This window comes from Ammospiza caudacuta, chromosome 1, assembly GCF_027887145.1.
Source record: "Ammospiza caudacuta isolate bAmmCau1 chromosome 1, bAmmCau1.pri, whole genome shotgun sequence".
In the NCBI taxonomy this organism is placed as follows: Eukaryota; Metazoa; Chordata; class Aves; order Passeriformes; family Passerellidae; genus Ammospiza; species Ammospiza caudacuta.
In genome coordinates this window covers 55417374-55441416 of record NC_080593.1, presented here as the reverse complement: position 1 = coordinate 55441416, position 24043 = coordinate 55417374, and the positions used below count along the sequence as shown (strand labels likewise).

Here is a 24043-nt window from a genome sequence, read left to right as displayed (position 1 = left end):
GTATGTCTATCTGCAAATATCATGCAGAAAAACTGTTAATTACAAGCAAAAAAAAAGAATCTTTACTAGCAAAAAACTATGCAAACACACTGCACCCTGCATGGAACAGAACGTTACTTTAAGGGCTATGGCATCAATCTCAGCAGGGCATCAGAGGAAGGCAATAGAGAGTGAGACTGCTCCATAAACACTGTATTTATAAAAAACAATCCACCACCACCACAATTCTACTAAAAGCTTAAATGTCACTCAGTTTTCTCAGTCTGGTACACAAACTGCTTAAAGAGATAAGGACTTAGCCATCTAATTTTTATTGAATGATCAAAGTTAGAGCTAATTTCTGATGTGCTTTCATGCCCATAAATTACAGAAATAAATATTTTAATTGCAAGCTCGGTCACCAGACATATCAAGTGTAATTCCAGCAGTAAGACCTTTACTAGAAAGAACTACAATTTTTCTCTCTAGATATGCAACCGAAAAAGAGTAATTTTGAAATTTACGTAGTCATCACTTTTCATAAAGGTACCTCAAGGATTTCTTCATATTTTTTCACAGTTCTTCTTAGATCATCATCTTTTTCAACAATTTTTTTATGCAACTGTGTTGTCTCTATGTGATGATTTTCTATCAATTCATTTTCTACCTCCTGGGCTTTACCTACAAAAAAAAGTTAGGCAGTATTAAAAAAAGCATGGTTTTGGTTTTTTGGTTTTTTTTTAATTATTTCATAACTGATAACAAGTCCAGAACTGCTGATGGAAATTTAGTTCTATTCAAAAATCTCAGGAATACAAATTATAATGATACACTTATTCTGGAAAAGTAAGTGTAGGACTTACATTTAAAAAATGCTTTAAAGCAACTATAAGGAAAATTTGCCAGGAAAATTCATTTTTCCACACTATCAGTTACTATTATGTCCCTTGATCCTAACATGTACGAAATTTGTTGTTTGCAGTTTGGAACCTGGAGCAATTTTTTCTATCTGGTGCTGGAACTAGTTTCCAGAAGATGACAACCAATATTTATTAACTAATTTTATCTCCTATTCTATCTAGAGATGTAACTGGAGCTTTTGCAATCTTCAGAAACTCCTCACTTGTAGGTGTACTTCTAGTAAGTGGAATCAAACCACACCTTTTTCTCATTTTTCTAGCCTCCAAGTTACACTATGGTGGCAAAAGACTGAGAAGACAAAATCTGTTGAACTCTAGCTATAATCCCATTGTGTTACAATCAGACATCGCACCCAGCTGGTACCTGTTAGCAGTTAGTGAATGAAGTCTGCAAGATCCAGCTAAGAAAACACAATTCTGATTCTCAGATGGATCTAAGTTTCTCTAAAGGTTGAGTAAGCTTCTCTCCAAGTGTCCTATGTTCATCACTGGAATGTTGAAGTTTTTACTACTGGAGATAAAGTAGCACTGCAATGGAAACTTACCAGTGCACTTTCATCTTCAAAATTTTACTCTCATTTTCTTTTCTTTTATACATATGACAGAAAGATAGGTACCTATGGCTATCATGGCATGGCAGATGTAAAGAGGGCTAGACCAAAGATCCATCCTGCAGAACAGCTACATATGCATTTTCCTAACAGCACTACAATTAATATTTATGCTATTTCCTGAGCAAGACAAGTTACTTCCCTAAGTTCTCTAGACATTCATAAAACACATGTTGTGTTTATCACAGTCACAGGTAAAATCCCTCCCCCAAAACAGCAATAACTGAAGATGCAGTTCTCTGACTACTTTACTGATTACAGTTATATTAATATTGCACTTACTGATTGTCTCTTTTACTGCTGTTTCCAATTCTTTCTCTTTTTGAGCCAGCTGAGTATTGAATTCTCTTATTAACTGCTTTAAGGTGGAGTTGTGCTTTAACTCAATGTCTTCTTGTTCACATCTGTAAAAAAAGGTCAAAACATACAGCAAGGAAATATAACATTTAAAGAGGGTGTGAAAACACAAGGCAAGGCAAGAGATCTGAGAATTTCTTGAGAACTATTTTAGAAGAGAATGGTTTTGAATTATATGAATTCTGTGAGATTCACGGAGGCTTTATCTTCCTCTCCTATCTGATTCACCTGGTAGGTGTAAGTGTTTCATTTAAAAACAACCCAGAACTGAACCCCTCCAAAGATATGTAGTTTTTGCTGAGGAAGCTGAAGAACTGGAAGAAAAGATTATGCCATAAAAATAATTTTTAGGGAATTTTTAGAATTGCTTGAGAAACTATTGCAAGTGCACGGCATTTTGTGCAGTATGTATGAACAACTATTGATATCAACTGAACATGAAGCTGTCAGTACTAAGTTTTAATAAACTTTATTTCCTGTTTGAGAAAAACAGAATTATATTATATGCTTCAGCAATGTTGAAAATCACCAGCACTGAAGCAGATCAGAAATGGTATTACTCTGCCAAATGTCAAACCTATTTTCTTTCTGTTTCTCTAAGTCTGTTTAGAACAATTAAAGAAAAACATCAGTCATTATTTCCTTCTTGTAAACTGAGCTTTAGAAAAGTATTCTTGAGGTTTTAGTGGCTAGAGATAAAATAGAGAAGTGGTAACACAGACAGGAACAAAGAATTTACCTGATTTTTTCCTCCATTTCCTCTAATGACTCCTTCTTTACTATGTCAAGCTCTTGCTGATGTTCCTTTCGCAGAGTACGTATGTCTTTTTGAAGATTATTCACCTCTTTGCGTAGCTTCTGTTTCTCCCCTTCAGTCTCTTCCAGTTTAGTCTGTAAGTCCTTCTGCTGGTTCTGCATATCCACTAGTAACTTCTGCAGCTCCAAAACAGATCTGGACTTTTCTTCAGCATTTTCCTCAAAAGCTTTCAGACTGTCAATTTTTTCACTCAACTGCTGCTGAAGACATTTTACCTTTTCTTCATATCTTAAAGTAATATCTTCCATCTCAATCTTAAGCACTTCATTTTTCTTCACTATATTATTTTCTAACTCTTTTATCTTCTGTTCTAAAGACTGACTGACTGCCTCCTTTTCCTGCATTTTTTTCTGTAAGTCTCCAATTGTATTCTCCATATCAAGATATTTTTGTTCCTTAACTTTCAATTCTTCCCTACTGCTTGCTAAAACACTGCCACAACAAGCATGCTCGTCCACTAACAATGAATACTTTTTGGTTTGCTCCTCAAGTTCTTTGCTCAGACTTTTGGTCCTAACCTGCTCTTCCTGATGGCTCTTCTCAACACATTCTAGTTTTTTAATGAGTTCTTTCTGTTTATTTTGCAGTTCTAGATGACAGTCATTAGTCTCTTGTTGTTCTTTCTCATACTTCTGTAATAATGCATCTTTTTCAGTTAAGTCCTTCTGTAACACTTCCATTTTCTCTTTGTATGTCTGTTGGACACTCTCAAGTAAATTTTTTTTTTCTTGTTCTACAGCAGCTTTTACACTCTCTACTTTTTCCAACATCTCCTTCTCTAATTCTGTGGAATCTCTTGTTGACTTAAGTTTTTCTTCCAAGGACTCAATTTTGGCTTCTCTCTCCTGTACCTTCTGCTCCAACTGTCTTAACTGATCTTCCCTATCTTGCTTAAATTGCTGTTCCTTTTCTTCCATCTGAGACAGTAATTGCTTTCTAATAGAACCTATTTTTTGCTCTGCCTTCTTTTTCAGATCAGCCAGCTTAGTGCTGTTCTCTGCATTCAGTCTCTCTTCTAATTCTTTCAGTTCTTTCTCTTTCCTTTTAAGTATCGCTGACTTCATTTGATCAAATTCCTTCTCCTTTGCTTCAAAATCAGCTTTCAGTGAATCTATTTGCTTCTCCAGATTAAGCACTTTTTCTTCAGCCTTCTTAAATCTATTCTCCTTTTCAAAAGCTACCTTCTCTGCCTGATGGAGTTGGCAAGCTATTTCTTTTTTCTCTGCGTTTTTTTGTTCATTACACTTTTTAAGTTCCTCCACCAAGGAATCATTTTCTAAGGTTCTCTGAGCAATGTCTTTTTCTAGTTCAGCAATTTTTGCTGCTTGTATTTTTAACTTTGAGGTTAACTCACTTTCTTCCTTTTCCCTCCTGTTTTGCTTTTGTTCCAATTCACTTTTTAAACTATCAAGATTCCTGCTTTGTTTAGCCAGCTGTTCCTTCAGTTTATTTAGCTCTTCATCTTTCTTACTGGCTTCAGTATTGCTTAATTCAAGTTTGCTCTGCAAATCTTTGATAGTATCATGATTTTGTATAAACTTGGTTTGTGCTTTCATCTTCCACTCTGACAACTGGGCTGTGCAATGATCTATCTGATCAAGAGCTGATGCTTTTTCTTGACTCAGCATCTCAACTCTGGATGATAACTCTTCCACTTGATTTAACAACTGCAACCGATCCTCTTGATGTTGCTTGCTTAACAGAGATATGGCTGCTTCCTTCTCTGTTAAACTTACTGTGCTTTCAAGTCTAACATTAAGGTCCGTAACTGTTTTGTTGAGAGCAGACACTTCAGATTGTTTTTCCTGGAGTTCTTCCCTCATTGATGTGACAGCATTGATATTTTCAGATAACTCTTTCCTCAGCTGTGTTAGGCAAGTTTCTTTCTCTGATGCTGCTTGCTGCTGATGTCCTCCCTCTTTTTGCAATTGTTTATTTTCTGCTTCAAGTCCTGCAATGTCAGCTCTCATAGACATAATTAAATTGTCTTTCTTCTGCAGTTCTTGAATTGACTCTTGCAAAGAAGTAGTAGCAGCAGAATGACGCTCTGTTATTTCCCTAAGCTGAGCTTCTAGTTCAGTTATCTTACTTGTTTTGATTAATATTGCTTCTTTAATCTTTGCAGTTTGGCGCTCACAGTCTGCAATTTTACATGTTATTATGCCAATTTTTTCACTACATCTTTCAATTAATTCATTGCCTTTAGTTTGCAATGAAGCTTCAGCATTCTTCCAAGCATCTAACTGGGCTGTAAGTTCTCCTGACAGCCTTTTAAACTCAGTTTCTTTTAGCTGAATTGACTCTATTTTTTTGTCATAATTTTCATGATCTTTATCCTGAGAAGATTGCACAGTTTGGAGTTTTTCTTCAAGTGTTCTCACTGTATCAGCCAGCTCAGTAATTCTGGCTTTGTCCTTCTCTTCAACGGCTTTCTGTTTGCTGAGTTGTTCCTGAAGTCCTGTCTGCTGTTTCAGGGACTGTTTAAGATCACTCTCCATTTTTTCCAACTGTGTCTTCATGTCACTTTCCTTATCTGACAAAGCACCCACCTTAGCCATTGACTGCCTTAGCTGTTCTTGCAACTCCTTCAGGCATTCCTCCCTTTTCACTCGTTCTTCCTTCAGTTGGATTATTTCTGTTCTGGAGTCCTCCTTTTCAGCACTGAAGGTGAAAAGCTTCTGTTTCAGGTCTCCAACTTCCTGCTCTTTCACTTGCAGTTCTATAGCATGTTGTTCCTTGAGCTCTTCAATCTGCTGATTAAATTTCTTTTCCCAACTTTGGGTTACTTCTTCCAATTTCCTTAAGTGGTCTTCAGCAAGACTGTCTAGTTGCTCTTTCTGATTAGATTTCAGTTTTGACACAGCATCATTGATTCCAGATGAGCTGGCATGTGCCATTTCCAAGATTTTAGTATTGAATTCACTCTCCTTCTGACTGAATTCCAACTGCTTGTTTTCAAGCTCCTTTTTTAGTTTAGCTTCTTGCTCAGCAAGTTTATTTTTGAAAGTTTCCTGCATATCTTTTGATTTCTGTTTAATTTTCTCCACTTTCTTCTCCTGACATTTAAGTTTACTTTCATACTCTCCTTGTAAAGCACTAATTCTCTCCTCTGCAGCTAACAGTTTCTGTTCAAGCTCTTCCACTTGCTTGTTCTGTAACTTCTTCATGTGCTCCATTTCATTCTCCTTCTCAGTCAGACTTCTCTTCATCTCATCAGCCTTTCTTTCTAGGTCCTTCAGTTGACATTCATACTGCTGTGTTAGAGTGGTTACTTTCTGTATATTTTCACTTCTTTGCTCCTCTAGCTTTGCAGACACTTGGACAAGCTCAGCTTCAGATCTTTCTGCAGATTCCTTCATTTTCTGTTCATGTGCTTTTAACTCCTCCAAATGTCTGTCCTTCTCCTCCAGGGATTGTTTGAGCTTGTTGAGTTCCTCTTTGAGTACCTTCTCAACACCTTGAATAGACATTTCATGCTCTTTTACCATTGTTTCAATCACTTCATTGTGCCATTTCCTCTCTTCCTCCAACCTTCCTTTCAATTCTTGCTTAGCTTCACACACTTTACTATTTAATTCGGAGAGCTCTTGCTCTAAATCATGACGTATTTTTAGTGCTTCTGAGAGCTCAGAAGACAGTGCCTCTAATTCTGTTTGTTTCACATCTAGTTTTTCTAATGTTTTTTCATTCATCTCTTCTATGTGCGCACAGAAAATTGTTTCTTTCTCTTTCAAAATGGTTTGTATCTCTTCTTGTTGTTTCTCTCTTATTTTTTCTATTTCGGTTATTTGTTGTTGCTTTAAAATTTCAAGTTTTTCTGTCCAAAGCTTTTCTTGCTGCTGTTTCACATTCTCCAGTTCTTTATTGTGTTTTTCAACCATATCGTTGATTTCCTTACTGTGCTGGGTTTTTTCAGACTCTATGACAGTATTTAATTCCTCTGATTGCTTTCTGTCATCTTGCATGTACTTTGCAAGAGAACTTTCCAGTTCAAGAATCCTCTGTTAGAATACAGTTTTAAAAGAATATGAATATTCAAAAAGTAAAAATTTGATTAATTTTTAAAAAATCTTACCAGGTTTACATAACTACAGGCTACTTATTCCATTATTTTTAGTGAATGTCAACTTCTTTAATAAGCCTTTAGTTCATCTGGTTTGTTCTCACTTTTGCTTCCGTTATGGAGAGTTAGCTAATTAATAAAAAACTTGCTATCTCACTGCAGTGAAAATACACACAAAAACCTGAAAATAATGTAACTAATTCAAATAAAGTAAGTAGTGACATTTATGAGAAGTATGTTCACATTTTCTTCTTAAACTAAAATACCAACATATAGGATGAAAAATATAGGGAATTTACAATAGCTTCATGATATTTTGTATGTGCCTACTGATTTACCATAATTCTACCTCCCATGGAAATGCTGCTGTAAAGCTTTACTGTTTCTTTAGGCAAAACTTTGAAACAAATATCTGGGAGTGGTGGAATAATGTACAAACTTGCATTAGCAGAAAATAAAGTCTTACTCATTACATAAAGCAAAGGACACTGTAAAAATTAAGCAAATCTTTTTGCTTACTGTGGTGGTGCACTCCCCCCTCCTCTCAGGCTGCACTGACATCTGAGAAATGCTCATTAGGCCTTGGCCTTGAAAAAACAGTATCTGGACTCAGCTTTTCCCATGCTTATCAAAAACCCTGTCTATTCCCAGGAATTGCTGCTGTCTAACAAGCTTGAGTTTTCCTTACAAACTGCACTAGAAACTAGTTTTCTTGCCTGAATGGCATAACATCCCTGTTCTCGCACTTTCAAAGAAAGTTCCAACACAACTGTGACCACGATCAAACATTGTTATGACTGTGATATGTAATGGAGTTAATTCATGCTGTATAAATAGATATGTGTGGGTATAAAATATTGTAGAAATTATGTTTTAAACCCCCCCAGCCAGGAACAGAGTTCTATTCAGATTGTAACTAATTCTTGGCAGCTCAAGATAGCATCAGGCCTGTTTAACTTCTGAATGGGACCTTCCTGGACCATCAACAATCATTTCGTTGTCTCCTGCACCTGGGAGATAACACTGGGGCCTTCCTGGCCCATGATTAATTGCAGCATCCCAAGAATTTCACTGGATTCAGACACGGGACCCGTCTTTGTATATTTCAACATATGGATAGAGATGGATGTGCATTCGAAGAAGTGAATGGAAAGATGTGGTCATCTTTGCCTCAGGCAGAATAAACTGTATATAAGCTGAACGCTGGAAACACTCAGTGTGAACCTTTGAGGGGAAGCCGTCACTCTGTCGGACGAACCTCTGGTCTCACCCAGCGCCCCTACCCATGACTGACGCTGTCTTGATTGTGGTGGTTGCTCGAAATTCTATTTTTTGTAATTGACCCAATAAATCGTTGTTAAATTTTTCATAAATATGGCTATCGATTTGATCATTTATAACATGACTAAAGCCCACACGCTAGTGATCCTGTAAACAGCGGTCCAAAATGGGGCCCTTTGAGCTCTCCTTGACCACAGGCTGCAACCAGCAATCTCCCTCTAAGTGGGACACCTGTCAGAATTAGTGCACTCTCAAGATTTTTGTACTTGGAGGATCGACTAAAAAAATTACGAATACTGGGCGAACATCCTCACTCCTCAACCCAATCACAACAAATCACCATTTGTAAACTTGTCACAGTTAAATACATACTTGTAAATACTTAGTCTTTTGGAATATTTACTCACAGTTCTACAAGTCTCTAACTCTTGATGCATTTTCTCAACTTTCTTGTCACACTCAGACTGTATGGCTTTCTTCTGCAGCTCTAATTCTTCTAAGGCTAGGGATTCTTGCTGTTCTTGCTCTTGAAGGACTTTTAAGCACTCACTCTGATTTTTTTCCTGCATGAAGAAGAAGAACTAAACAATAAACTATAAATATAGTCATCCCACCTTCAAGAACATTATGATAGGATATTTTCAAGTTAATAGGAGTCATACACTAATCACTTTCTGCACAAAAACAAATGGAGTTTGTATTCAGTTTGTGAAAACATAATTGCAATAAATCGCTTCTTTTTTTTCTTGGAAACCCCTTGTGATAAATGAGTAATGTGATTATTGACTCTCACAATTAACAGACAAATCATGTATGTAGGTTAAGAAAAGTTTTATAGATTTATAGTTATGTTTTACCCTTTGCATTGTTATCAAGGAACACCTGGGGCTGGGACATTTGGGAGGGTTGGACTGTCACTATGGCAACACCTGACCTCCAATCAGGATTTGAGGAAGAGATCTCCACCACTGGACAGCGAAGAAGGAGTCAATGGACAGAACTTTGGGAGGGGCTAAAGGGTTAAAAGGTGAAAGCTCCATTGTGTGGGTGAGCACAGGGTGGGGAAAATCCTTTGCTCCCGGCACCATAACACTTTCTCTATTCAGTCTTCTGTTGTATTTTTGATAAAGTTTAATAAACCTTTCTAAATTTATGAAAAGTGAGTAGCCATTTGTCACACCCTTTGTCTTTGCATGAAAAACATAAATTTAATCAAGCCTTCCATTTTGGTTTGTTTACCACTATTAATTGCAAATAATATTTGAGAGGAGTTGTTGGGGGTTGGGTTTTGGTTTGGGTTTTTTTTTCCGTTCCCTCCTTGTTATTTGTGGAATTCTGTTCGCATTGAGTAGCTAATAAGAACTGATGGTAGAGAGGGGGAAACTCCTCTGGTTTTTTTGGGAGGTTTTTTTTTCTTTCTGGCTGGGATAAGGGACTGGGTGCAGCTCCTAGCTCTCCCTCTCACTGTTTCAGTTTTAGAGGAGGACAGTAAGAGCCACTGCTTCTGGGGAAAGGAATTCCACTGCTGCTACCGGAGACTGGCCCAGAGCTGCTTCTTCTACCGTGGGGTGAGTCTGCTCATGAGAACAGCCACTAAACTTATTATCACCCACCTCACTAAAAAAGACACCTATCATTGTCTGCTCAGGTGCCTGGGATCCTGAGCTCAGCTCTCCCTGCCCTGCTGGGAGCCCCTCACCCCCTGCCGGCCCAGCTTGCAGCATTCTGAGAGTCCTGCTAGGGACACAGGAACTGGCTGCCCCAAGGGTTTGTGAAGCAAGGCCTCTCTTCCACTCCTTCCCATCTTCGGACAGAAGCCGCCATTGCCATCTGCTCCCCGAGCCAGCGCCACAGCACCCCCTGCAGCCGCGGGGGAATCATTGCACCTGCCCTGCCCACCGGGAGCCAACAGCGCCCCTACCGGGCTGTGGCTGTAACTGCACCAAAGGGGGAAGTGCCACAGCCAAAAGGCTGTCGCTGGGTCCCTGGTTCTGTTTGTTGTTAATGCCGAAGTTGTTCATGTTTGTTTGCTTTATTATACATAGCAGTAAAGAACTGTTATTCCTCTAGCCATATCTTTGCCTGACAGCCCCTTAATTTCACAATTTAAAAATTTGGAGGGAGGGGGTTGACATTCTTCATTCCAAGGGAGGCATTTTCTGCCTTCCCTAGCAGACATCTTGTAAACCAAGACAGGAATAAAGTCTGTTCTCACTTGATTCCACTGCTAAGATATTTTTAAGCTTGTTTCTTACAATTAAGGAAGTAACCTCTGAAACAGGTAGAAAAATATACACAGGACAGGGCTGTCAAAGTCTCTCAGTCCTAGTCACTATCCATCATGGAGGAGCACAAAAACCAATCCACTATTTGTAACAGATATATACAGATGATATATATACATATATGTTACATATATATCAACTATTTAGGCAAAATTACATTATTTTCTACAGTGGAGTACAGTTCATGAAAAAGTGCAAAGAATTTCAACAATTTTTCCCAATCTGATCTCTAAGAAAATACTTTTTCTAATGCCAAACAATATGAATAGTTAACCCTGTTCACATAACACAATACAAGCAGACATAACTATACAAACACTTTTCAAACAGCCTCATTTTTTGTATTTCTTTTACTCTAGTTCCAGGACCTGATTGCCAATGATCCACAGAAAGATATTAAAAATCAAGTCTAAAAAAATTCAAAAAAATAGTTTCAACAAGACACAGTTGTTACTGAGCACTGACAGTGATAAGTTATCATTACTAAGTTATTACTATAACTACTATAAGTTACTCAGTCTGCATCATTGCAGCTGCCTTCTTTTCACGTTCCTGAAGTCTCTGAGCTATTCGATTTTTGGAAAGTACTCCTATCTTTAAACACAGAAGGACTCTCACTGTGGAATAGTGTCAACTCAAGACTTCAAATCCCAACTCACACTTAGAGAAATGGTTTTTTATGCGTGTTAGGTTTACTTACAAGAGCTGCCTTCATCTTCTCCTGGAATACCTTTTCTTGAGCCTGTAATCTCTCATTTAACTCCTGATCTTTGGCAGCCAGTTCTTTTTTATGGATTTTTTCTAGTTCAGCAACTCGTTCCTCTGAAGATTTCTGTGAATCAAAGTCACAAAAAACTAATTTCAAAATATTAACTAACAAAACACTTTCTATTTTTTCTTAATAAGAAAATAGTGCAGACAGACAGAAGAAACCGGAACCATCTCTTTGCTCCCTTTGAATAAGTTATGATCACTTAGAGTGCTTAATATTAAGCCCTGACAGTTCTTATTTTCAAGCTTTAAGTTACCCATCTTCCTTGTCAAGTCTTTCATAGTTGTACTAAAGACACATTGTTGTTTCTAAAGACTCTTCTCCAAGGCAAACTTGTGTTTTCAGTTCAAACGTGATAACACATTGAAAAAGGAACTTTTTTGTAGCTTTCTCAGTATTCTTGTTTTATAAGCCAGAAAGTCAAGTGGTGATACCCTGTGTAGACAGTTATCTAGAACCTACATATGTGCTTTATTTAAGAATAATGTGAAGCACGTCAGTGGTCCCCTTAAAGCATCTGTGTATTCTCTTAGAAAAATTAATACCATTGTGGATATCATTACAAGAACTGTAACTTAAGGGTGTTCAAATTTACAGCTTTGTAAGGCATGTGAAGTATTCCAGCAATTCCTAACTAAATACACCAGAAAAAGCAAATTATAGAAACTTTTAACCCACAAACAACATGGCAACAAGTTCTTAAACACTTACACATACTCAGCTAGGATAATGATTAAAAGCTAAAAGTGATTAAAACCCAAAATCCTTGTGAAGATGTGTGAGTTTCCTGCCATTAATGTCTTCTTGCCTCTGTTTAAAGTCTCAAGTATACTTTTAATAAACAATTTTATTAAATACTGTGAAGAAAAGGATATTACTATTTCTGTTTACATACCATTAATGAATTGATTTAAATTGCTGAAGCAAAAACATCTATGAAGAGTTTTTGGTTTTTCATTAAGTAAATCTTTAATCACAGAAAATAATTTTTATGGATTTTATTAACTAGCAAAAGCTTTATAACAGAGTTCTGTCATACTGATGTATTTTACAACAATAGTTTAACTGTAATAGTTTTTACCTTCATAATCTCAACCACCTCTTGTTTCACTCTGGTTAGTTCCCGCTGAAGATTTACTCTCTCTTCTTCACTTGCCTTTTCTACTGCTTTAATTTTTTCTTCCATTTCTATTTGCAGTTTTTTACGGGCTTCCTCTGTCTTTTGGGCAATACTTACAGCCTTCTCAAGCTCTTCAAAAGCTGTGAAGAAAAAAAAAGTATATGATAATTGAGAAATATCTATACATTTTGATAGAAGAATTTCACAAAAAGAGAAGAATGAATTTAAGAATTAACCTAGAATTCACATGTTTATTTTCTAGAAAGGAAAGAGAACTGACACATAGATGTGAATTTCTTCCAATACATCGTGTAGCTTCTATTTCTTTGCCTAAAATCACTATAAAATGCATAAACCATATTAATGAATAAACTATAACACTCCTCTTCTGCCTATACCTGCTGAATAAACTTTGAAGAAGCAGAAAATAGCTGCACCAAGAAAGGTAATTCACACTAAAACAAGCAGACAGAAACAAACCAAGAATGACTACTATGTAAGTCAGTTATTAGCAGGTCATGAAGAGTTTCTCCTGAATAGAACACTAATGTATAATATCAGGCACTTTATATATCTAAGAGTAATTCCAAACTGTAAAACCTAGAGAATCATTTCTCTAAACTATGTTTCACAGAGTCCACAGAGATGGCTTTGCTAATTTCATTATCTCACTATTTACACTTAATGTACACCTTCTATCAGTGTGGTAGCTGACTGTCTGGCACTTCTAACTTCACAAATAAAATGTAAAAATAAAAAAATTAAAAGTTAAGATTTGCTCCCAGAAAACTTGAATAGCTCTAAGTTGTTTCAAAATAACACTCAAGCTGCAGTGCTGAGATTTATTTACTCTTGCTCAGGATGCACAAATCCACTGAAACACAATTTACAAAATAAAAGCAATAATTCCACAGCTTCATCTCATGCTAAGGAGACGTAGTCTAACATGCTTTATTCACTTCACAGATGATAATTTAGACATAAAAAGAAAGCAAATAAATTCCAGCATTGTGAGCTTGTTTATTTATTCAATACCCCTAAAACTCATTACAACTGATGTCAGAGTCTACACAGAATTACACAAGACTAGAGTTCAATCATTATTAGGGAAATCTCTTTTCCTGAATGGATCTTGAATGTGGAAAACTGTTGAGGATGGTAAACCGGCTGGGGAAAAGCTTACCATGCTCCCCTGGAGGGACAACCCTTAATCAACAACCTCCCTGGCGAGGAAAAAATGGCAAGGTCATGGCGAGGAAAAAAGCTTCCCCAAGAGTGCCCTGTTGCTGTATGTTGATTCTATGTATCCCATTGACCCTTCCCCTTTGTTCTGCCCCTGCGCCCTCATCTCAATCGTTCTGATGTTCTGCCCCAGCCCTCGCTATCCCTATATAAACCCCTGCTCTCTCTGCCTAAAAGAGTTCTTTGTCCCTGGACCCCTTCAAGGTAGGAGCTCAATCAATAAAGACCCTCCCATACGAAGACTGCGTCCCTTCCTTCTGCATCGCTCGTGGCTGAAATCACCCGAGAGCTGAAATCATTCAGCAGGAGTGAGATGTGCCTGTGCACCCAGGACGTCCTCTTAAAGACGCTCCTCTGGGAAGGCTGCGGCACTCCACCACCTCCGCCTGCTGCGACAGAAAACCCCTACAGCCTTATTAGAAAAATTTAGTACTTAGCATAACAGAATTTTGGAAAAACATCTCTGTAAAATTCAAAATCACAATGCTAATCTCAAGACTGTAATTTATCAGAGCACAAACCTCTAAAAGTATATTATTCTATTATACCTTGGACTACTGGGACTCTATTTTGCAAGGAAACAGCAAAAAACCAAACTTCTGAAGTCTTATTTATATGCTAAGCTTTCTTGCAATAAATTCTGTTCCCAAAAGAAAATCATAATAGAATCTCTAGTTTTATTGATTCATCATTAGTTCTTAGGCATTCACAGCAGTTATTGCAATCTTTGCTTTTTTTGAAGTTATCTTTAATAACATTCAAGCATGTATTTGAGAAGTGAGCAATAACTTCCATTCCACATCTTTTGACAACATTAAACACTGAAGATTTTAACTTCCATTCCACATCTTTTGACAACATTAAACACTGAAGATTTTAACCACAGCCTGTACTTTTGAGACAGTGCTGCAAATATGTCTTCAAGTAACTTAATTCCATACAACTGGATTCACCCCAATTCTGACCTTCTACGGAATTTTCTTGTTTTTTGAGGAAGCCTTTTTCTGACTACTCACAGCAACAATCATGTTTTAAGGCAAAATGGGGCTGTTCTTGATTCTGGCAGTACCAAAGCAGATCACTGTATCCACTCTTCCACTTCTGGTTCTGCTTAAATGCTAAAACTATTATATTACAGCGACCTGAGTGGGCCGCTGCTGGTGAGAGAGAGACGGTGAATCTTGTATCTTGATCAGAAGGCTTGATTTATTAATATATGATATAATACATTATAGTTATACTAAAAAGAATATAAAGAGAGGTTTGCAGAGCTGCTAGCTAAGCTAAGAATAGATAGAAAAGAATCCACAACAAAGTTGTGTCCAGGGACTCAGTCCCCTGGCTTGCACTGATGATTGGCCCTTAATTATAAACATGGAAAATGAGCCAATCAAGGTGAATCCTATTGCATTCCACAGCAGCTGATAATAATTGTTTACCTTCTCTTCGGGGCCTCTGGCTCCCGAAGACACAGAAATATGAAAGAAAAGGATTTCTGTGGAGAAATGTCTGTGACATCTCACCTTTCTAAATTGTATAAAAATAAAAGAAAAATGCTGATGTGGAATGAACAGGAAATTCCTTCACCTATAAAATATAGAATACTAATAATTCACTAAAACAATCCTACAGTATAAGAAAATTGCAAGAAACAATGCAAAGAGAATTCAAGTCCATGCAGCTGAGTTTCAGGAACAGTCCATCAGCTGAAGTTGTTTCTTTTGGACATCTGAGAGTCCTTTTTGGTCCTGAAACAGCATAACACAATTTTAAACAATTTGAAACAATTTGAACAATTTTTAGAATGTCCTTTTCTGGCCCTTCAGTGCTTCAGCACTTCAGAGCTGCTGCCCGCCTATTTTCAATCTTTTTTATTTAATTTTTAATTTTTTTTTTTTTTTTTTTTTTTTTTTTTTTTTTTTTTTTTTTTTTGATCGAAAAGCAAAAGAGCAGCAGCCAAGCAAAGCAATGCCAGAGAAAGAAAAGGCCCTGGGGGCCCTGGCCCATACTGGACCAGGAACCCCAAAACTGGCTCACACAGGGGGACCCGGACCGGTAGGACAAACCAGAACCCCTAGAAACATCAAGAGGCCTCGCAGCGGGCCCGGCCCAGGAATTTCCTGAGCCCAGCATCCCAGGCCAAACCCATGAGGAAGGCTCTGCATTCCTACGGGCCTGAGCCTTGCTGCCAGCACAATGGCAGCACGGGTAGTGAGACGCTTCCTTTCCCCTAAACCACTGAGGCATGCCAGCAGCAGGGAAATAGAAGCTGCCCCGAGAATCTTCATCTCGGGTCTGGGAATGTTTGTTTCCCACAGCAAACCAGCTATGGTCTCCTCCAACTGTGCCCTCTCCCTCTGCAATACATCGGGTTTGTCTCTCATCCGCCCCCTGGCTTCATCCCCATCCCCTCCGGGCTGGGGATCAGAGGCAGAACTCTCTGGATGCACCTGCCCCCCCATGCCACTAGGACACAAGAGAGGCGGCGGCCTCCATGGGACAATCCCCGAAAAACCACCCCCCAAACCGCCGAGAATGCTGATCTTAAAAACAGGCAGCTGGACTGCCGCAACAGTGAGCTGGCGGGCAGCCCCCGCTCCACGGAAGGAGAGACCCCCTGCCGGAGCGACTGCTGGGACGTCCGGTGGAAGCATCGGGGAGGGAGCCGGAACCGGGGGGGGAACCGTGCTGAGCGTGGGATCCCCCGCGGGCTGCTCCGAGGGTCCCGCAGGTTCAACGGCGTTTTCAGCCCCATCCTGAACAGGAACTGTCTCGGCTGGAGGCGGCGGCAGACACGGCACGGGCACCAGCGGATCCTGGAGAAGCGGCGGAGCGTCGCCGTTGCTTAGCAACAGGTCAATCGACGGAAGTGCTGTCTCTTCTGCCTTCTCCGACACAGGCTCTTGCGGGGGCAGGGAGGCCGGCGCAACCGCGGGCGGGACCTCCTGGAGAGGCGGAGACGGGATCTCCTGGAGTGACGGCTCTAGCAGGGCCGTGGAGGAAACCTCGGAGACCGGTGCCGCCCCCGTTTCTGAAGGCGGAGTCTGAGAGGCCGGCGCTGGCTTGAGCGGCCGCTCCCATCCCCCCGGAGAGAGAGAAGGGGGGGAAGGAGGAGGCTCCATCTGAGCATGCTCCGGAGCAAGAGTAAAAAAAACTTCTTCGCGCCGCGAAGTTTCGCCCCCCCCCGCCGTGAAGCAGGGGGGGCTGGGAAGAAAAATGTCCTCCCCCACCGCGTCTTCTGCCAAAGGTGGTGGAAACGGAGCTTGGCCATAACAATTAGAGATCCACCGAAAACAAGCTGCTCTGCGTTTCAGGACAGGGAAAAGCTTTATAAATGCTGGGTAGATAGAAGGCAACACGCGTCCCTTACTGAAGACGCGCTGGATAATCGAGTCCATGCACTCCCAGACAAAAACATCCAAAGCATACAGAATATCAGTAAAGAACCCAAAAAGCTTTGCCCATCGAAAGAACCCATAGATATCTGTTTTTGACAAAAAGCAACCATCTTCTCTGCACCAATGTTTCCAGAGGGCTATGATTTTTTCCTCTGCAGAGGAAAATTGAATCTCTTCTGGCAAGGCATGGGTCTGCCATACAAACAGCCACAAGCTACGAAGGGCTGGTTCATCAGGGATAGAAAAGTGAACAGTACCTTTTGAAAGAGTCCAGCTTGCTCTGGCCAGCTCCACAGGTCTGCTGCTCTTTTCCATCATCTTTCCTGATGGTTTTCCAGAAGAAAGATTCTCTTTGTGGTCAGCCTTGGCTGTGAACTCTGTCCAAATCAGGATCTTCGGTTCTTCAGCTCCTGGCTTGAATCCACTTTCTGAGGTCACTTCAAAGCAACCCTCAAATGCTACACATACAGGATTTTTACCCAGTGCAGCAATTTTGCTCCTCTGGTCTTATCAGATTAATTTTTGCTCTGACACGAGGGGTCACCAGATATTACAGCGACCTGAGTGGGCCGCTGCTGGTGAGAGAGAGACGGTGAATCTTGTATCTTGATCAGAAGGCTTGATTTATTAATATATGATATAATACATTATAGTTATACTAAAAAGAATATAAAGAGAGGTTTGCAGAGCTGCTAGCTAAGCTAAGAATAGATAGAAAAGAACCCACAACAAAGTTGTGTCCAGGGACTCAGTCCCCTGGCTTGCACTGATGATTGGCCCTTAATTATAAACATGGAAAATGAGCCAATCAAGGTGAATCCTATTGCATTCCACAGCAGCTGATAATAATTGTTTACCTTCTCTTCGGGGCCTCTGGCTCCCGAAGACACAGAAATATGAAAGAAAAGGATTTCTGTGGAGAAATGTCTGCGACACTATTACAAAAATTTAAGATCACTAGAGATTATTTCAAGCAGAAACAGTCCAAAATGTAATACAAGCATGCACAAGGCTTATAGTTCCTTATTTTGCACAGTTCTTCACAGTCCTATGAAGGCATTTTGCCACGTGCCATCTACAGGACTCAAGTTTTCCCCACTTGCGACACCAGGCACAAGTTGATTATGAATACAGCAGATTAATGCAAAACTGTGTTTGGAGAATGGTAATGACTTCCCTGATGCTCCTCTCAGTCCTAACAAAAGCAGGCCAAGCAAAACTGGTGAAGTCATTCAGTATTACAGCATCATCTTTTTTCAAAACTAAACAAAAATCGAACCAAACAAGCAAACAAAAATATAAAACAAAACAAAAATCCACCCCATCCTGTGGACCTTTGCAAAGTATAGCTTGAAAATAAAGCCTGCAAGTAGAACATTAAGTTATTTCACTTTTTCATACACATTTTCTGATTCTTGTTCTGAGCATCATGTACATTATTTTCATTTGAGAAAATGTTATTTTTGTTTTCATTTATTTTCATTTGTATTCTCTTTCCTTCTGCAAAGGGAAAGAAAATACATTTGCCATAGCCCACAGATCAGCCAAAGAGACGATCCAGATTCACAATAGGATTGACTACTGATAGGAATTGCTGAGAAACATGCAGTACAAAAGCTGCATCATCATAATCACAAGAAGGATGCTAATACAAAACTAGACAAAAGCTGATGTTTAAAAAGAGGGTGTGAAAGCACAAAGAAGCAATACTTCACAGAAACACAGGTGGATCGCTAAAAGTTAAATTATACACCTCTCAGGCACATTTAGCCCTTAAGCAAAACAGAGTATTTTCATTCAAAGTAGTTAATTCTAGTATAGCTGGACACAACCAAGTTTCAAACCAGCAGAGGGCTAAACTATCATCAAGCAGACAGAATGTGGTCTCTATTGTCACTGTTACTCTTAATCTGTGAGAGATTTTAATTCTCTGTATCAAAACATGAAATAAAGTCCATGTTTTTATTTAAATATACCTACTCTGAATGTAGAGAGTAAAGGCACTGCCTCTGCATTCTTCTCCAGCCTGCAGAACTCTGTTCAGGGAAGATCAACCAAGTATAGGTTGAATGAAGTCTCACAAAGGCACATCAACAAATCAGAAATAGAAACAAGCACACCAACAGAGTCTCAGGTTCGTCTTGCAACACCCCATTCATGTGACAAAGCCAGACAAATTGAAAATTTTCCGGTGCAGTATGTAAATCACAAAAAACGAGTCTGAGCAGAGTTTAGGAGTGCAAGGTTTGCAAATCTGTTTTTTACACAACATGGGGTGGACAGTTGACTACTTTACCTACACCACTCCAAAGTACCAGTCTCGGTTCCTTTCATCTCACTCCTCGTACCCAGAGTAATACTTTGCACTGCAAAGCCTTCTGGTTTCCTCTGCTGGTGCTGCACACCTTTTCTCTTTGTCTAGAGTGCCTCCCAGTGCTAAACACTGTGAAGGAAGCAAACCAGCTTTGTATATCAGCTGGCAAAGGAGAGATTCACGTTCAATTTCTGAGGGCTGAGAGCAGGCATCATGTCCCACTTTTGAAAAAATAAGGTTGAAATCATTTCTACAGCTAACTTGCGCATCTAGGCAGGATTTTAAATGAGCAGTCCAATCCTTTTTTCTTCACTGAAGAAAAGTGCAAAGCATATGTTAATTAAGCTTGCAAAAAAAAAAATGCTGCCTATAAGTAGGATTTGCTTTCTAAAGACCTTGTTTGCTCACAGACTATTAGTAAGTCAGTAATCTGCATCCTGAGAAGTCATAAAGTACTTAGGCTAGGTAATCCCAAGAGAAAAAAACTTAAGTTTAGCTAGAAATTTATAAATACTAAAAAGATCTTTGTTGAAGTAAAAAAAGAAATGTGTTGCGGTTACCTCAAGTAGAAGTGCCTGAGAAGCACAGAATTTACTTTTAGAACCCATTTCGAGCACCCAATGTGTGATGTAAAAAAACCAGCACCCTTACCCCAGTCCTGTTCATACAAGCCTTGGGAAAGGCACCATGATTTACTTATTGGCATATGTGGATGCACAAAAACAAGATGCTCTGAGAGATTTCAACATAATGTAGCTCTAACTACAAACAGAAAAAGAACTGAACTGAGGAGACCAAATTACAGTTTATACTGTTTTGTACGCAACAAAAAATAAGCATACATATATTTTCATTATTTCATTACACAAAAATGCATTCACATTAAATCAAACACTGGAGCAATTCTAAAGTCCTGATTTACAAAGAAAAATGCCAGAGATGTAACAGTAGGCAAGATGACACAGAAATCTATACCAATTTTTAGTCTCCAAGCAGCACCACAAAAGTAAATTTCAAGTGTATTATGCTTATCCTTATACATAAATGAAATTAACATTTCTACTTCATTCCATAATTTCAGTTCTTCACTAAACCATGACATAGAAAAAGATGTCTAGAATTTAACAGTCTGCCATGTGGTTTATGATGACACTAGCAGAGCAGGGAGGTTGGACCAGATGATACACTGTAGTCCATTCCAACCTTACCAATCTGTGGTTCTGTGAAAGTCACCTCACGTTAACTATCCAAAACCCAGAACTTCTAAATGTGACCTCAAATACATGAAATTGCCCAATTCATAAATCCATTACAACTCAAAGGCTGAGGCCTAAAAAGCAATTTCAGGCTCTCTTGGTATGCAAGGCGGTTTTCTCAAATAATTCAGTTTAACTGTATTGAGCCACACTAACATTGTAGATTACAATATTTTTGGAACGTATTAAGCCAAGGATGTAATAGAAAAATATAATAAAGGTCACCTTACAATTCTGTCTTAAAAGCAGTGTTAACTAATTTTCCAACACACATACATGCACGCTTAAAAGACTATAATAAATAAACACACTCGAAGGTAAAGTTGACACTTAGGCATTGTAAAATCAACCAAAGTACTTAAAATTTTTGTTCAAAAAAGAGCACATTTGACACACAAATCTCCCGCTAGAAGAGTCTAGTGTACTCAACACAACAGTCATTCAAATTAAATTACTTCTCAATACAACAGAAAGTTTTCCAGTTGTCTACAGAATCATCTCTAACCTGATTTCCGCTTCTGGCCAGGCAAACTTGAAGAAATTACTGCATTAATTAGTGTGTGTAGATAGTACATTAATAATTCATAATTGTTTCTCCTGCCTCAAGAAACACTATTGCATACCACTATGATAATAACTTCACACCTACAGAAGTATTAAAAGATTCTTCACCTTCTTTTTTTAACCATGAAGAGCTTTCTAGTCTCCCAGTACCAAACAAAATACATTGCAGGACTGACTGACTTTTGAAGTATGAATTTCCAGAACTAAAAAGATGCATGTAACCGTGAAAGGGTAGGAGAGGAAGGGAACTAATGAAAATGTTTATTACATTCACAAGATGGATGCTCCAGCTGGTTTTCTGCATTACAGCAGAATGATCTATCCAAATCAATCTTTAAAATTGCAAGTTCTAATCTAAATCTATATAGATTTAAAAATAAACCACTATGAACTGCATTGTTTGAACTCTTCATTGCTTTTTAGAGAAAGAAAATATGTATAGTATTTTATTCAAAGTAACACCTGAGCTTCTCCCAAAAGAGTGAGCTTCTTTGCATGCCCATGAGAACAAATTAAATCATTCTAAAAGAATTCTGATGTAGAACAAAACAATTTCACTGTTTAAAAAACAATGGTTAAAGTTCATTTCATGCAAAAGTAGAACTCCAAGCACACATAATGTTACCTAATTTCCATAAAAAGCAAACTACATCATCTAACAGTTACATAAATGTTCCTCTGTTACAAGCCTGAGGCAAAAGGAATCATCACTGCTGTTTCACTTAAATGAGAAATGCTTCCATTAAAATAATTGAAAGAAAATGCTTACTATGGTTATAACATTTTTACTTCTCCACAAACTCTTATACACTCACTGCTATGTTTTCTATGTGAATTCCTGGTGGCATTATAATGACAATTTACAGGTACTTCCAAGTTTCTCTTCTTAAGTTAGACCAGAAGAAGACTCCATCAATTTTTTCCTGTACAAACAAGGAAGTACAGTTGCATTTCAGAAGTTTCTTTCCTAAATCCAGCTTTATTGGTAACAGATCAGTCAAAAGCATCCCTATACTCTGCTGTCCAGAAGTGAAGTTAGTAATGATGCCACAGGTGACGTGTAGAACAACAGAAAAAAGAGCATCTCTTAATATTCATTCCAAACAACTGTAGAAAAAGACCACACTGAAGCTTTCTGATGTACAAATGTGAAAGCAAATAATCTAGGTATATTCTTACCAGCTCTTTCAGATTTTTCTTTCTGCTCTTTTAATTCCTCGCCTTTTGTAGTTATTTGTTTGATTCGAGCACGCAGTTGGGCTACCTCCTCCTCCTTCATTTCCAATGTTTCATGCATTTGCCGCTTTGTCTCTGCAATTACCATGCCCTATGGAAAAGGTCTTCGTGATAAAAAGCTAGCAAATAAGTAAGACATATATCTGAAACAATCTCAAGCCAGGGCACAACCCTTGCCAGGAATAAACTGTAGTCTCTTATTATGAGACCAGAGATCATAGGATTTTTCTATGTCAGAAAACAGAAAATGCTAACAAAAAGAAAGAATAGGGCTTATTTTTAAAAGTATCCAAAATTTATCAAGTCGTGAAAAGAACTCCAGCAAACACGGACCATCCAAAAATTTCCTCTTTCTAGTACAGACACTTTCCTTTGAATCACGTATTCAAAGGAATCACGTAAACAAACCCAAACTAAAAGCATTGTAGAGTCCGTACTTCTCCTTTGAGTTTATACCATACAATGTTAGTCATGTCACTTATGACACCACCAGAAGTTATTTTAAAATTAATTTAATTGTATCTCATTTTTATTTGTGTTTGGGGTTTCTTTGTTTGTTTCAAAATTGGCATCAAGGAATGTATTCAGTGTATCTGCTTCATCCTATTTAATGTTGTGTTGCAGTATTAAGTACAATTTAACAGACATATGATATATATACAATAAAATTCTTAAGTAGCTTAAATTACTTGTTTATTAAAACATAGATGAAACCATCAGTCCACTAAAACCAGCTTCTAATACCAAGAACTAGATATTTTATGTTTTAAACAATCTTCATCAAAACCTACAGCTTTTTTACCTTGTCTTGTTCTAGCTGTTCAATCAAATTCTTTGCATCACGTAGCTGTGTAATCAGTTTAGTCTTCTCAGCCATGTGAAGGTCCTAAAAAAAGATCCCAACCACAAGTTGGTTGACAAACAGCTTAGCTTAGGCTCTGACCCTGCACTATGCCTTGGAGGAAGAACACAGAACACAATCAAGGGAAACTGAAGTGGGCAGTTTTAAATTACTTTTACATCTCCCAGAGGTAGGCTGTCTTATGGCTTCTGTAATAACTCAGAGATCTGAAGGCTTTGTTAGAACCTCCACACATGGAGGTCTGAGTTGGTAAAGTAAAATAAGAAATATGTCTAAGATTTCTGCTCTATTACCTGCATTTTGGTTTACAAGAGGATCTCAGCAATGCAACATAAATGATTGTTACTAGCCGTGTTCTAGAAAATGTCATTAAAACACTCAGGTCTTTCAGAGCTTTTTCAAACCAGGCTAGTGCTCAGAGATGAAGACAGAGATGGGAATCTAATCTCTGTAACTAAAGTTAAGTACAGCTATACTTAGCACATTTTCAGATTTCATTACTATTGGCCACCTTACACTCCACACTCATCATTAATGGCCTTAAAAGGAAAATTGAGCAAGTATTTATTTATTAGCTTTGGTATTGCACTTCGGTTCACTATATTGTGATCTCCACTGCCCTGCCTTCATTTTCTTTCTCTTAATTTATATAATTAATGCCTCATTCATGGTATCTTAAAGGTTTAGTTCTGCTCTACTTTTCTCACTTTACCTTCTGTCCTAAGACAGCCTTTTTCTCACTCCAATTTTCCACAACTACTTATTTCTAATACCATTCTGATGGTTATTTATACAGTAAGTCTTCATACCCTACTTCACCACTCCAGAGTAATTGCTAAGTGTATTCATTCCAGGTGTGTTTTGAACCTTTTTCTCCAAAAAAAGTACAGGGAAAATGTATTTCATGGTCTGCCCTATCAATAAATTTTGGAAATACTGGAGTTCTTACTGTATTTTCATGGTTAC

The 24043-nt window shown here is 38.3% G+C and overlaps 1 protein-coding gene across 1 annotated transcript in view; it reads right to left on the bottom strand.

Moving 5' to 3' along the window:
* LOC131563680 (golgin subfamily A member 4-like) overlaps nt 1-24043 on the bottom strand; it is a 75981-nt gene that overhangs the window by 16068 nt on the left and 35870 nt on the right. Inside the window, 8 exon segments of the mRNA XM_058813801.1 lie at nt 530-660; nt 1793-1914; nt 2607-6685; nt 8436-8591; nt 11014-11145; nt 12167-12345; nt 22159-22306; nt 23018-23101. Of these exon segments, the coding sequence (XP_058669784.1) occupies nt 530-660; nt 1793-1914; nt 2607-6685; nt 8436-8591; nt 11014-11145; nt 12167-12345; nt 22159-22306; nt 23018-23101 (5031 nt within the window).